Consider the following 14,931-nt stretch of genomic DNA (forward strand, 5'->3'; position numbering starts at 1 on the left):
CATAGTATTTGCACACAACAGGGAGATTTCATAAATGCCACTAAAATCCTCTTTGGCGCCTTGGCCACCAGGTGGCCCTCCAGGACCTTTCTCTGAGCCTGCTTCAGATCATTCTGGCAGACCAAACCCATCCAGTCCAGCATCCTGTCCTTCATGGATGGGTCCTATAGTGTGTCTGGTCCTCAGAGGAAGAGAGCAGAAAGGGAGTGAACGGGCAGATTGGACACTACTCGTTCTTGCGGGCTGATTGACAGGATTGTTATTGTTATTATTGCTGCTATTATTATTATTATCATTATTATTGTTATTGCTATTATCATTGTTATTGTTGTCATCATCATTGTTATTATTGTTACTATCATTATTGTTATCATCATCATCATTTCATAGAATAATAACAATAGTCAGGATGGTTACTGTAACAGTTATTATTTATTCTAAAACCCCCCCCCCAGACCCAATTTACTAACCCTAACCATCCTTGGACCAATGCCTAACCACAACCACTCTCAGATTCACGCCTAACCCTAAGTACTCCCAGACTCACACCAAAACATGGCCATCTTTAAAACAATATTCAGTCATGGCCACCTGGTAGCCCCTTGCATCGTTTGGGGCACCTGCAAACCCATCTCCCAACCCAAGTCTAAGAAATTGCAAAAAAAACTTGTATAAAACGTGTACAAACTCAAACAAAAGGGACATAGGTCTCTGTGTGCATGTGTGTGTGTGTATATGTACATAGATGTGTAAATTGTTATACATTTTTATTTAACTTATTGTAGGCCCTTTTATTTTGGTATTTATAAGGACCATAATACATACTGTGTGGGATTCTGGGGATGCGGCCGGTGGATGTGGGCCTCCCGGTACCCACCTGGACGGAGAGTGCATCTGATCCCTCCATCCCTTCGGGATGGCGGGATCCAATCTTTTCTTTTCTAACCCTAACCCTAACCCTAACCCTAACCCTAACCCTAACCCTAAAAAGACCCAGGGATTATTGCCTAACCCTAAAAAGACACAGGGACTATTCCCTAACCTTAAAAAGACCCAGGGGCCACTTGCTGAAGCTGAAGTACAACACAGGACCAAATCAAATAAAATTTTCTGAATTCATTCATAAAAATTTGACCTTTTTTTTGGAAAAAAACAGCTCATGAGAGGAGAAAATAGCTGTATAGAATGGGAATTCTCCTTGGAAAACACAGACTGAAAGGATAAGTATTACAAACCTTTATACATTACAATAGAACATCAAATACAATGTGCTATAAAGAACACAATGCTTTGGACAAATGAACTCTATTTAAGTCAAAAAACGAATTAGACCCCTGGACGGATAAATGAATCTGTCGCTCACCGTAGCAAGTGGGCGGGGCCAGGTGCGGCACTCACAGCACTCAGCTCGGACACACACGCGCTGCTGCACTCGCTCACTCGCTCAGACAGAGAGCAGACATAGCGCTCTTCAACATCGAACACGGACTTTTTCTTACTTTTTCTCTCCACAAAAACATTTTTTTGAACAAGCTTGCCTGAAGAAGGTTCTTATAAGAACCGAAACGTTGCAATTTAAGCTTGTTCACCTGCATAGAGGCTTTCTACGGAGCAGCTCCGACATGAACAGATGGGAGGAGGAAGACGGCTGGACGGTGGTTGAACGAAGGCGCGGCCGCGGTAAGCAGCGCGACCAAACCTGGCGTCAGCTCCAGCCCCCTCGCTTCCAAGAGACAGTCTACCGCCGCTCCTATGCTTCTGCAACCAGAGCTGGCACACGTACGGGAAGTTACCCCCGACGCTACTACCGAGAGCCAGGCTACAAGCCGCAATTTTTTGATCGCCGGAACCGTAATGGTCCCGGCAATAACAATAAAAACTCACGTGTTAAACAACAAAACGTGTATAAAAAGTACTACAAACAACAACACAATTCGACACATGAACAATATAAAAATACACAGCAACAAAGACCCAGATCCTCAGATCCGGATTTTGGATTAAAAGTTAGGATTATTTACACAGTGATTAAAATGGCTCATCACCTGAAAAACGTCTCAGCAGATGAGCCTCCACCCACCATAACCAGACTAATTCACAATCTCTCCACTGTCATCAAGCCGGCATCACCCAGAACCACCACACAGACACTTATAGAGGGAAATGCCAAAAACTGGGCATATACCACCATGCTGATCCTCCAAGAACATTACACACAAGTCATGGAGGCGGAAGTGGAGAAACTGACCAACTTGTGTTCCACTCACAGCTGGCACGATCCCTTTGAAGTGGCAAAATCCTGGGTGAGGAGAAACTTGGGTCGTCGTCTCAAGGATGAAACTCTGGACCAGGTCAAACTTGTCCTTGTGGTTCACTTGGACAAAGAGACCTCAAGTGAAAGGGGAGAAAGGGAGGAGGAGCAATGTGGACCACACGACTGCAGCCCGGATAAAACCGAGCACACTGTGCGGCCACGTAGCACAGTCTCAACACAGGTTCACAGTAGGGGACAACACACAGCGACTGCGTTCCCCATAGCCCCCACCCCCCCTCCTCCGACGGACATCACAACTACACGCACCTTGCAAAAGCGATCGCCAATCATACCACATCCTATCACCACTAGGACAACAGCCACAATGACACAGCAAGGGACAGACTGGTCACCACTGAGGAGTGAAGAGGAAACTGGGCAACTCAGCTCTCCCTTGCCTCCTGCTGGGGCCTGGGGACCTGCCTCGGAACCAGCTTCCCCCAAAGAACAGAGAGCGCCAAGAACATTCACCGCCACACACACAACCCTCCCGCAGTCCCCTCCTCCTCCCCCTTGGACCCCCTGTTTTACAAACTCACCTGACCACAGCTTGGACCTCTCAGGACATGAACTGGAAATGAAGCGGGATGGTCCTAGGATCAAATCAACAACCATGGGCCAACACATGCAGTGGGACTCTGGACAGACTCCAACTACAACTAAAAAACTGGAAAGAGCAGTCCAGAGCCAACTAGTGTTGAGTGATCCATCAAACCTAAAGCTCACACCACACATACCAACACGCAGACCCACCAGACATATTAACACTAATAACAAACTGCAGAACTGGAGTCTCAGTGTGGGGAAAAAATGGCTTTTAATAGGGGACTCGAATTTGGCCAAACTGCCACCATTCAAAGTGCCGGACCTCCAGGTAGACAGCTACCCAGGGGCCACGTTCAGGCACGCTGAGGCCCTGATGAGCAAAGCCACCTGCTCCACCACGGTGGAGAAGGTGGTACTGTCGTTTGGCATTAATAACAGGGCTCAAAAGGTCAAGCAAACCTCTACTAAACAGCTCCAAGCGGCAATCAGAACCACAAAGCTTCGCTTTCCACAGGCTGAAGTCTGGGTCCCTCTGGTGAACTACTCCCCAGCGCTTCCCCTGAAAGAAAGAAACAACCTGCTGACATTAAATATGTATTTGACAAAAAATTGTCAGTACATACCTGAGCTGCCCAGGGCAAAGTTCAAAACAGGAGATGACAATATCCACTGGACTCCAGAAACGGCCCGCCAGATGCTGCAACATTGGTGTAACCACATAAACTCAAAGTCCCCATAAGCTTGCCGGTACAAGAGGGGAACAAAAATGTTATGATTCTGGCCAAAAAATTCAAACCCACGCACTCACAACTTACCTTGCTAAATAGGGGACTCACCTTCATCCCCACCAGGGGAATCAACCGGAACATCAAAGAACAGGCGAAATGGGACATCCAACAGTATCACAGGAGACTGAAGTTGGCCGTCTATTTCAGAGGCAGGGGAAATCAGAAACCGCCACCTTTCACTCCCGAATCTGACTGGACTCCACCCAAGGGCACACTGCCACCTGAAATCACTGCCCTTACTGCAGCTGATAAGGATCATTTCGATCAGAGCTTCCAGATGTGCCGGGTCAAACACAACCTCTGCGCAGATGAAGCCCAGGCCTTAGAAGAGCTCAGAGACAATAAACACATAGTTATCAAACCAGCCGATAAGGGCAGTGTGATTGTGATCATGGACAGGGAACAGTACTTGTGGGAGGGATATAGACAGCTTAACAACAGAACCTACTACACCAAGCTGGACAGGCCCATCTATCCGGACACCATACCCCTGGTGGACAAAATAATTCACACCCTGCAAGAAAAGAAATTTATTACGGTTAAACAGAAAAAATATTTACTTACCGACACAGAACCTAGAGCGAGGTTATTTTATATGCTCCCCAAAATCCACAAGGATCCGGCAAAATGGAGCAAACCATTCGAAATTCCACCTGGCAGACCAATAGTCTCAGACTGCAGCAGCGAAACCTACCGCACTGCAGAATATTTGGACCACTTCCTCAATCCGCTCTCCACCATGCACCCCAGCTACATTAAGGACACTTACAGCTTCGTACAAACAGTGACGAGACTACAGGTTCCACAAGACGCCATGTTGTTTACAATGGACATTGACAACCTGTACACAAACATAGACATCAAAGAAGGCATACTAGCAGTCAAAAACTGTTTTCAAAGGAATCCAAACAAAAAGAGGCCTGACAAAGAGCTTCTACAGTTACTAGAGATCAACCTGACCAAAAATGATTTTGAGTTTAATGGGGAACACTTCCTACAAATAAAGGGCACAGCCATGGGAAAGAAATTCGCACCAGCATATGCCAACATTTTTATGGCAGAGTGGGAGACCGGAGCACTTGCTGGGTGCCACAAAAAGCCTCTCCACTATTTCCGTTACCTGGACGACATCTGGGGTGTGTGGACCCACTCACAGCAGGATTTTGAAGAGTTTTTGCACACGCTTAACCATCACAACAGCTCCATCACACTAAAATCAACCACCAACCACACAACAGTAGACTTTCTGGACACAACTACGTTCAAAGGAAAAGACTTCAACAAGACAAACCGACTCGACACTAAGGTTTTTTTTAAAGACACCGACACACATGGTCTGCTCCACAGAACTAGCTTCCATCCCAGACACACATACGCGGGATTAATCAAATCACAGCTGCTTAGATTTAGAAGAATATGTAGTCACTGGGAGGACTTTATGGTGGCAACGAGAACTCTGTTTACGGCGCTGAGGAATAGAGGTTATCCTCGATCCTTCCTCAGAAGGTGCTTTAAGACCTTTGAGCAGATGAAACCGCTCACAGACTCCAGAATCCTCCCGTTTGTCACTACATACTCTCCTTCCACAGTCAAACTGGTCAGACAGGTCAAGACAAATTTCACACGCACAATCTTACACACGGCCATTCTCCCAGAGCACAGGATTATAGCAGCATTCAGAAAAAACAGAAATTTGCATGATTACTTGGTGAGAGCTAAAATCAGGCCACTGCAGGCCACAACGGAAAAAGGATATGTTAGTTTTTTTAAACAAAAGGAGTGGGTCCACAGTACAGACAGGAACACAGTTTATAAGGTGGAGGTGAGAGGCAATCCTCGTAGTAGGAACTGTGTCTATTTGGTCATATGCACGTCCTGTGGAGTACAGTATGTTGGGGAGACATGTAACACGCTGCTCACCAGATTCACCCAACACAGACACAACATACTGAAACAAAAAAAGACCCACACCCACTTCGTCCAACATTTTCTACGCCACGGATGGGATGCTGTAAAGGCCACAGTTTTACAGGCCAATCCCAGGTGGTCACAGAGTCAGAGGCGTAAGGCGGAGAGGGTGTGGATCCACAAATTGGACACACAATTTCCTCGGGGCCTGAATGAGAAATAGCAGGGCCTTCACTGGGCATGGGGATGGCCTGTGCATGGACTTCTGTCGCCGGCTCTTGGCGATGGAATTCCTTTCCCTCTCCCTAACCCTAACCCTAACCCTAACTCACAACGCTGAGTTTAAATATCCTAAAGTTGATTTGGTGTTTGATTTGCTCACAATCACTTTATTCACTGCTACAAAAATTTTTATCCTTCATCTACAGATGAAAGACAACACAAGCGGAAATATGCATCATCATCATTCTGGTTTAATCCCTGAATCTCGTATTCATTCTAGACCCAAATGTACAATTAAAGATCCGAAAGTTATCCCACTGGTTAGAGGTCTCATCATGCGTGCGACCTCAGCAACACTCTCGTATCAAATGACACAATGCACTATGTTCAAAAACCCCAACTCTAATTCACGTAATGACTTTGACGATGGTCTTAGGCTATCTGACCACAAAATATAATCTGATACAAATATGACTATTGGCTTATTTTCTTCACATGCTTATACAGAAGTTATTCTTGTATAACTACCCACCAAAACCAGCTCCCAACCTTTTGTCCCTAAGTTACTTGCATCTTATGTGAAGGTGTATTTTTGATTTTGAATTTTGAGTTAATACCCTTATTGTTTCATTTGCAAGGATCATTTATTATTACAGAATGTGATGTTGACCACTTTTATTCCTTTATGGTTTGATTAATGTGTAATCAAAAGGGGGGAGTGTTATGGGAAAAATTGTCTCTTCCTTATTTCTATGTGTCTTCCTTACTTCTATGCAGTTATTATATGATTTATGACTTGTGTTCTGCAATTAATATCTTATGTTTTGTCTTACTGTATGCATTTGACATTTGACCTACATTGTTCAATGGTTGTCTCTGCCTGAGAGACTCTCAACTCTAGCTCCCAAACCCAAGGTCGGGGAGTTATGTCTCTGTCTGTTGAGACTTGGTGCTCCTTTCTCACAGATAGTTGGACGTCAGCAATGCAGGTGTGAGAAAGTAAAAATCTTCACACACACTGTGACAGGGAGGAGATGGTGCATCTAATTTGATTGGGTTAGAAAGACATTCCACCCTAGTCGGACAGAGAAGCTAAAAGGCAGAAACTTGAGGATCGTGGGCTCTTTGCATCACACCTTCGTGGTGTGTGCACTGATCTCCCAGCTGGTTTTTGGTTTGTTGATGTGCACGATCAACATCCATGCTTTTTATTTGCTTTCCCCATTATTTTTATTTTCTTTATTATTTCAATAAATCGCACAAAAGGACAACTCTCTCATCTGCTTCTTTATGGAACATTTCCACCACAACACACACACACACACACACACACAGACATGCAGAAAACACACGCATAGCAAGCCAGCTTTTTTTTACCTCTAAAAAAATATATTTTTAAAAATCTCACCTTTATTTTTTGTAGGTCGTTGCTCTTTCAGACAGTACATGCCTAGCAAGCCAGCAAAATACGGCCTCAGGTTTGGGTGGCATGCAACGCCAAGTCCAGCTACGCTTGGAAGATGCAGCTTTACACCGGCAAGCCAGGAGGAGGAGGAGAAAAGAGAGCTTCTGAAAAAAAGCAGGGCCAGCGGGTCGTGCTGGACGTCACAGAAGGGCTCGCCGGGCCTTGCAACGTAACGTGCGACAACTTTTTCACTTCTTACGAACTGGGCCAGCGGCTCCTGCGCAGGGAGCTCACCATGCTCGGTACGGTTCGCAAGAACAAGCCGGAATTGCCGCCGGCGCTCCTCTCAGTCAAGGGCAGGAGTGCCTTCTCCTCCGTGTTTGCCTTCACTCCCAGCACCGTCCTGGTGTCCTACGTGCCCAAGAAAAACGAAAATGTGATCCTGAAGAGCACGCTACACTCGGCCGCAACGGCCGCCGACGATGTCCTCCTTGTCGACGCAGGGCGGCGGGACAAAAAGCCCTTTGCCATCCGAGACGAGCAGTTTTTCACAACGTCCTAGACGTGTTTTGCTACAACACTTTCGTCGTGTGGCGGGAGGCCCACCCGGACTGGATGCCCGGCAACCGCAGCAAGAGGAGGGTGTTCCTAGAGCAGCTGGGCAAGGTGCTCATGACTGAGTTATAATATTGGATGGTCCAGATGCTCTTTAGCCCTGCGATGGACTGGCGACCCGTCCAGGGTGTACCCTGCCTCTCGCCCATAGTCAGCTGGGTTAGGCTCCAGTACCCCCGTGACCCCGCATTAGGGAATAAGCGGTTTAGAAAATGGATGGATGGAAGGAGATGCTCTTTATTTTAGTTACTTTGCCTTGCACAATATTACATAATCAGGATTACTCAGGTGTTGGACCCACATGCACAGCGCAGACACAATGATCAGTCAGTAACCAGTTTTATTGTGCAACGTAGTCAAAGCAATCCAGGTCGTACACGGGGGATCTCAGGCAAAGTCACAAAAGAAGCAGGTAAACTCAGTTCCGGGAACAGGCAAGGTTCGGTAACTGGTGAGCTCGGCAGAGGTACAGACAAGGAGTGAGCTATATCGTGGTCAGACAGTCAGGAACGTTACCAAGATCTCCAGGCGTAGGTACAGACAGGGTGCAGGCAGAAATCGGCGGTCAGGTACAGACAAGATCATGAAACACGGTAAACTATACTGAAACGCTGGAAAGTGGTATCGGAACTCAACAATCTGGCAACTGGCTGGTGTGTGAGGTGAAGACTAAATACTGATGCTGATTACTGATTATTGTCAGGTGTGAGTAATGAGGAGGTGACAGGAAACACAGCTGTGGTGAGTGTGGCAGGAAGTCCTTCAAAATAAAACTAGAGACTAGAACCAAAACATAACAGACAGGAAGGACTTCAAAATAAAAACCGGAGCAGGACCATAAACTGTGTCATACATGAATGGGCTTTAGATAATCACGTCTGATTTCAAGGCATCGGGACCAGTCTCTGCACAGCCGTCCACCGTGCTCCCAGCGCTTTCTTTGTGCTTGGTGCCATTCTCGCTCTGAGCTCGGTTCTGATTTTCCCTCTCCAGCGCCTTCTCCATCTCTGTGTAGTAGTCCAGAGCCTTCCTTACCGGGTCAATGATGTGCTGCTGCAGAGAATGAATTAAGACGTTATGCACTGTACCTCCATCAAGATCCCAAAAATCATATCAACTCTTTGCTTGACATCTGAACTGCATCAACAAATTTACCTCGAGGCAGGGGAACAGGTTGGCTAGCTCGATGAAGAGAGGGAGGAGGACAAATCTGATGAAACCTGTTTGAGATGAGGGTTTGGTTACTTTGTCCCGGTCCATGAAGGGGGTGACAGGAAGACCTTCCAGCTTCTCAATGTCACTCTGAGGGCATATGGTCAGCACAATTACAATTATTGGTTATCTGTTAATCGTAATTTTACTTAACTGTAGTTCTGAAATAAATATTTAGGTTCTAACAGTATGAAATCATTCTGTAGAGGGCATTCTGGACCTGGTTGTAGAATTCCTGAAGCAGACAGTCCAGCCAGGGCTCAGCCACCTCCATAGGTCGTGCCTCATTGGATATGTCACTCACTTTGATCAGGATCATCATCAGCTGTAAACACAGAAAAAAGAAACATTATCTCTTTGCAAAAAGATTGTACCATGCTATAGAACTCAGCTTTTCATTGAGTGGGTTGTTTACAGTCAATGTTCATAATTATTTCTTTCTCTTTGCTGCTGCATGGTCTTGGCCTGGTCTACCTGATCCAATCACAGCTTAGTCTATTAGCTCCCTCGGTTTTATGTACAGCATTAAAATGTCTTCTCAACTCGAAAAAAAAGTAAGAAAAACGACTGGCTCTGTACAAATTAAGTCCGTCTGAATATTTGCCAGATTTACAAAAATCTACCTAATGTGAACATCCTAGCGTGGGACCAGAAGCCGACTGCTACCCCACAACCTGCCCCGTAAAGGAGTGGAAGATGGATGGATACCACAAGAAATCTGATATTTATTTATATCTTGTATGCTATTAGAATTTTAAAAATATTTGTAAGTAATAAAATTGTATTAAATGACAGGATGGAAGTCACAGCTCTCTGACGATCTAAACTCCTACCACGTCCTTGTGGTCTTTGTTGGTGAAGTCGAATGCAGAGAGGATGGACTTGAACTTGTTGAGAATGTCATTGTGCCTCGTCATGTCGGTGGCCAGGATGCATCTGCAGGTGAAAATCCATAATGCAAATATAACGTTATAGTGATTAAATAACATGAGATGTTTACTTGGACAATCCATCTTACTTGATGATTCCCTCTCTTATCCGTTTATATTGCTCTGTGGATAGATTTCTGAAGATGTTGCTCTCTTCCTGAACAATAAAACACACACAAAATCAACTTGACAACAATAATCTTCATTCATCTGGAGGTTCATTGTAAATTTTTCAACCACATTTTATGACTTTTTATTGTTCCTTTGAGCCAAGAGCATGTCCTCACCTTTTCCAGTATCTCAAACGCGACAGCGCAGTGATGGTTCTCCAGGGGAGAGATGTCATTGTAGCGCAGAGCAAGTTCAGTCCGAGCATTTATCTGAAAGATGGTCAGAGATGACTTTCACATCTAATGTTGAGGTTTAATGTTCCTGGATGCAGCAGGCTCCAGGTCCAACACTAAATATTAATATTTAATATAAATCAAGAAAACCTTCATTGATTTTCAATGGGGTCTGACCAAAACGACTTTGGGTAATATATAAGAATGAAGAGACACTATTTACTCTGCAAAAAGCCTCTGTAACAGGCCAGAGGCTCACAGACTACAACTAGTGCTTTAAATGATCATTTCACTGCATAGAATACTAAATTAAATACTACCAGATATTGTTTTGGTCAAACCCCATAGAAAATTTGTGAAGTTTTCTTTTAAGTAAAAACATATACTGTAAATTCTATAGGTTTGATTTTGTTTTATAGATAATTATCCCATAGTCATGATTATTAGCCAGCAGAAACATATTCATGTGGTAATTTATCAGATATTACTAGTGTGTATCTGAGATAGGAGGAAAGACAGAAGGATGTACATGCAACGTTTCTCTGGACCAGAATTTTGCCCCAAATTGTGGTTGAACAAAAAACACTCAGAAATAGAAATTCAAAAACTTGCAGGTGATTATTTAAATGAATTGTCCTGCGGCGTTGTTACACTACTAAACTCCTGCCTGTGAGGAAGGAGACAGTCTGTGATGGACATACATAGAGGCCTGGGTGCACCTGATAGGCATTGTTGTAGCCGGTATGGTCAAGGTCGTGGCACACAGCAGAGGTCAGCATAATCAGCAGCTCGGTGCTGTCCATCTTACTCCTCAGGTCAGTTAGCCAAATCAAACCATACATCTGTTCAAAGGCAGAGCCGCAGTGAGACCCAGAATGGTGGACTGAGCACATCACTTGAGATAGAGATGGGCAAAATGTCATGACGAGGCCTTTTTATTCTTAGGCTCTACCACATTTCTGTTAAAGCGTAAAAACACTCTTGGTCTCACACTGAACTGTGTGTGGTCATTGTTTCTCTACGCAGCCACCAAAAACAACACAGTCAAGCCCTAATCAATTGAAAATATGTTGGCATAGCTGTATAATGTCATAGTGCAGTCATAATGTGGCCGGCCGGATAAAACTCACCATCTGGGTCACACAGAAGCAGTGTTTGAAGTTGTGGAAGGGGATGTTGTTGTATCTTCGGTACACTTCAAAAAGAAAATGCTGCAGTGCGTCAGGTTCGATGTTGAAGGTGGCTGTGAAATCTAAATCTGTGTACATGACCTGCAGGAGCACCATTATCTCTGCATCCTCCCACTGCCTGCATGCAATCACAAAATATATGGCAGCGGGGAACTTTCACTTGGGGTTTTCTAATCCCTAGCAGAGTAAAAACAGCAGAACACGGCCGCTTTCAAACATAGAATGATGATCGAGCCCCAGTGAATGGAACCCAATGAGGCCCACTTCAAACACAGAAGCGTGTTCATTAAGCCTTTCATTAAGAGCTTCTTTTGATTAGACAGCGCTGTGCAGCTCTATTCATATTGATATGAGTGTGTGGATCAGAGGGAAAGGGCAAAGCCTCCCGTGCTACCATTAGACGGCCATCTGCTCTGCTTGTTGTGAGAACACACAGCTTCATTTCATCCATTATTTTCCTGGTGTTACAGGTTGAAACCTACCAGTTATCAAAGGTTGGGGTCTTTAAGTACTGCCTCACTTCCTCTGAAACCTCCAGAGAGCTGCCAGTGTGACAACGTAAGCACATAGATGCACTGATGTTAGCTCCTGTACAAGCTGATGGCGCCATATATGAGGATGGAAGTGGGTTTGTGTGTGAACGTGCCTCATTTGAAGGAACTTCTCCTGCACACGCTCACATTCGTCCTTGGTTTTATGCAGTGTCCTCTTGTGGTAGAATGGGGAGGGCTGGTGTGTCGTCTCTGACAGGTCTTTGAACAATCCAAGCCAACTCAGATGCTCCACGCTCTGGGAAACAGATGTGGTGAGTTCAGTAATCTGTACCTGGAAACCGACCCATAATAATACATGCTACAAGTTCTAACTGTAATTGTATTTTTGTTTTCACATTTGTATTCATATTAAATACTGCTATCAAAGTCATAATGAGGTACTTTGTATTTGTCGATATACACAATATCTATTTAACAAGACTAAAATACCTCAAAGGCCACATTTACATATATGGCCACTTTTAGCATCTTATCAAAATGTTGCCTATTGAAACATTCAGCATTCATCTAAAATTGCTGAAAAGGCAAAGCATCATCCACTTCTTCACCTGCCACTAACATGCATCTAAAACACGCATTATTATGAAATTATATTACATTTTCCTTAATCAGATAAGCAGATTTAAAGCCTCTGACCACGTTGGCTGTACCTCCAATTTTTCTTGGAATGAATCCACCTGCTTCTTCATCTCATACACAACTGCAGGGGTTTCCCCGGCTTCAAAGAGGATTTTCTTCTCCAGGCCCTGCAGTCTGAGAAACACCGTCACTAAGCTCATGAGTAATCACACAGTTGGTTTAGAACTGTTGTAGAACTGTTTCTTGGTTTTACTCGATAAATCTGACTGGCACATTTACTGTTGGCTGGATCACGTTTACCTGTAACATCGCTAATACTGCAAGTTCCTATTCCTACCTCTTCTCCATGGATGAGAGGTCAAATCCTAGTGCACCAGCAAGCTCTGCACCTGAAAGAGCAGGAGAAGCCGGAGCCTGTCAACAGCCTGGACTCAGACCCGTCACCTGCGCCGCCCATGTTATGCTACAGATACCTAACGGCTCACTGTTGCAGTCTGCAGCCACCACCTCCAGCTTGTAGCAGGAGTTTGGGCTGTTGGGCTCCAGACCCGGAGAGATGTTGATTATGCTGCCTTTGGGGTTGTACAGCTTCAGGATGTCATGGGGTCCTGCTTCTGCTGCAGAGCGGAACAGATCTGGAAAGAACCACCTGGATTGGTTTTACATAGGGTCTTAGCTATTTAAATCCTAGCACTAATAATTGTTACAATGACAAACAAACGCTGTTTGGAAAACTGTTTGCACATGAAACAGAGTAGGTCCTTACCTATTTGTCCCCTTGGAAAAAATTCAAATACAAAACAATGATGTGAAGTGAGGAGCTGCCAGTCGCACCTGTATCACTGTCCACAGCTCTACCGCTACAGTATCAATTCAGATCTGCTTGTGCAGTGACTGCAGGCACTATAAAACTCTGAACAAGTATGTTCATAATACAAACCACATAAAAATAAATCAAATATTTTAGGCATCATAAAGTTACATTGTTTTTTGATCTTTCAAGTGTAATGGGAAAAATTGTCGTCATGTGCGGGTTAGGTGCAACACTGAACATTCTTACACAAACAACTAATCTCTTGTGCTGTCGTACATTAAGTCTAAACATCTGATGTTCCATTTGACTGACTAATAGTTTATGATATCTGTTTGTCTTTTACACCCGGACTCTTGTATGCATCTTGTTTTGGAAGCTTGGTGTTCCTTCGTTTGGATAACAAGACACGATGATGCAGATTTTGATTTGCTTTCCCCATTATTTTTATTTTCATTCACTTTTAAAATAAATCACACAAAAGACAACTCTCTCATCTGCCTCTTGATGGGAAATTTCCACCACACAAGTCAATGTCAAAGGTAAAGTGTGATTTATGAATTATTCATGTTTAATACAAATCAATCCCATGCATTGTTTCCTAAACACTAAATCACCCATGACTTGTAAAACATGAACCGTCTTCGTGCCTACCTTTGACATCCTGGGCAGGACAATCCTCCGGGAATTCGGCTCGCTCTGGTCTCCCATTCACCGTAAAGTAGATGATTTTTATTGGCATGGCTTTTTGAAATAACAACTACTGATGTGGCTTTGTGCAGCGCACATCTGGAGCTGCTCTGTCTCACCTCAGTATTTCACTGCTAAACACTCCACCTCCTAATTAATATTCTCTCTACATCCTTCTCTGCTCGTCCTCCCCCTACATATACAGAAATATTTTGAAATAAACAGTAAAACCATTAATTGTAAAATAATAATTGAAATTTGATGTTTGATTCACATAAAATAAGGAACTCACAGGACTTTTTGAGGTTCTCAGTGAATTTAATTCACCTGATGCTCGGTGGACACTTTACTGCACCTGAGACAATTTGTTCGAAATGTAAGAACCACTTGGCCTTCATAAGGGTCATAGGCATACTGGAGCCCATTCCAGTTGTCAGGGTTATTGATTATATTTTGGAGCAGGCTTCAAAGAAGCTCCAGGATGATTGGATGTTACTGAGTTACATGAGGGCTAGTGGTTCTATGAAGGAACCATTAGATTTAGGTTAAGCTGTTTGATCAACATAAACCTACAAAAAACACCCAACCAGAGGCCAGACAGATGAACATCAATTAAAGATTTACAATCAAAAGAAGCTTACGCTTCATTACACGTGCGCAGTTGTGATAAACACGATACAGCAGTCTTAGATAGTCCTTTCAACCTTTTTGGCACTTACACTGACGGTCACCGAAGAGACGTGCACCCCCTGCCGTTAGGGGGCGCTGCGCCGGCTATAGAGCCGGAGTTAATGCAGGCACGGTCCCTCATTCTGACGGTCTTT

The 14,931-nt window shown here is 44.3% G+C and overlaps 1 protein-coding gene across 4 annotated transcripts; it reads right to left on the reverse strand.

Moving 5' to 3' along the window:
• Nucleotides 1-8,120: 8,120 nt before the first annotated feature.
• On the reverse strand, nucleotides 8,121-14,699 carry si:dkey-219c10.4 (high affinity cGMP-specific 3',5'-cyclic phosphodiesterase 9A). 4 transcript variants are annotated; one of them, XM_041068998.2, is made up of 14 exons: nucleotides 14,072-14,699; nucleotides 13,080-13,241; nucleotides 12,944-12,995; nucleotides 12,678-12,780; nucleotides 12,120-12,262; nucleotides 11,956-12,015; nucleotides 11,414-11,591; nucleotides 10,985-11,125; nucleotides 10,227-10,319; nucleotides 10,029-10,096; nucleotides 9,844-9,946; nucleotides 9,231-9,335; nucleotides 8,954-9,100; nucleotides 8,121-8,848 (listed from the first exon to the last, which is right to left on the reverse strand). In XM_041068998.2, exons 1-14 carry the CDS (start codon nucleotides 14,157-14,159, stop codon nucleotides 8,663-8,665), a joined length of 1,629 nt encoding a protein of 542 aa, XP_040924932.1. In that variant the 5' UTR covers nucleotides 14,160-14,699; the 3' UTR covers nucleotides 8,121-8,662. The 4 variants fall into 4 exon arrangements, with proteins under 4 accessions (XP_040924932.1, XP_028993668.1, XP_028993667.1 ...); XM_029137835.3 differs by having other exon boundaries at nucleotides 8,121-8,851; nucleotides 13,092-13,241; nucleotides 14,072-14,673; XM_029137834.3 differs by having other exon boundaries at nucleotides 8,121-8,851; nucleotides 14,072-14,673.
• Nucleotides 14,700-14,931: the final 232 nt, after the last annotated feature.

Source organism: Betta splendens, chromosome 21 (genome assembly GCF_900634795.4).
Source record: "Betta splendens chromosome 21, fBetSpl5.4, whole genome shotgun sequence".
In the NCBI taxonomy this organism is placed as follows: domain Eukaryota; kingdom Metazoa; phylum Chordata; class Actinopteri; order Anabantiformes; family Osphronemidae; genus Betta; species Betta splendens.

What these genes read in the sequence shown, in the direction of transcription:
- si:dkey-219c10.4 (XM_029137834.3), bottom strand. Translation starts at nt 14,159, where the DNA reads ATGCCAATAAAAATCATCTACTTTACGGTGAATGGGAGACCAGAGCGA. An exon ending in GAGAAGTTCCTTCAAATGAG is followed by an intron (nt 12,016 to 12,119) that starts GCACGTTCACAC and finishes TCACACTGGCAG; the next exon opens with CTCTCTGGAGGTTTCAGAGG. An exon ending in GCTTCTGTGTGACCCAGATG is followed by an intron (nt 11,126 to 11,413) that starts GTGAGTTTTATC and finishes GCCTTTGAACAG; the next exon opens with ATGTATGGTTTGATTTGGCT.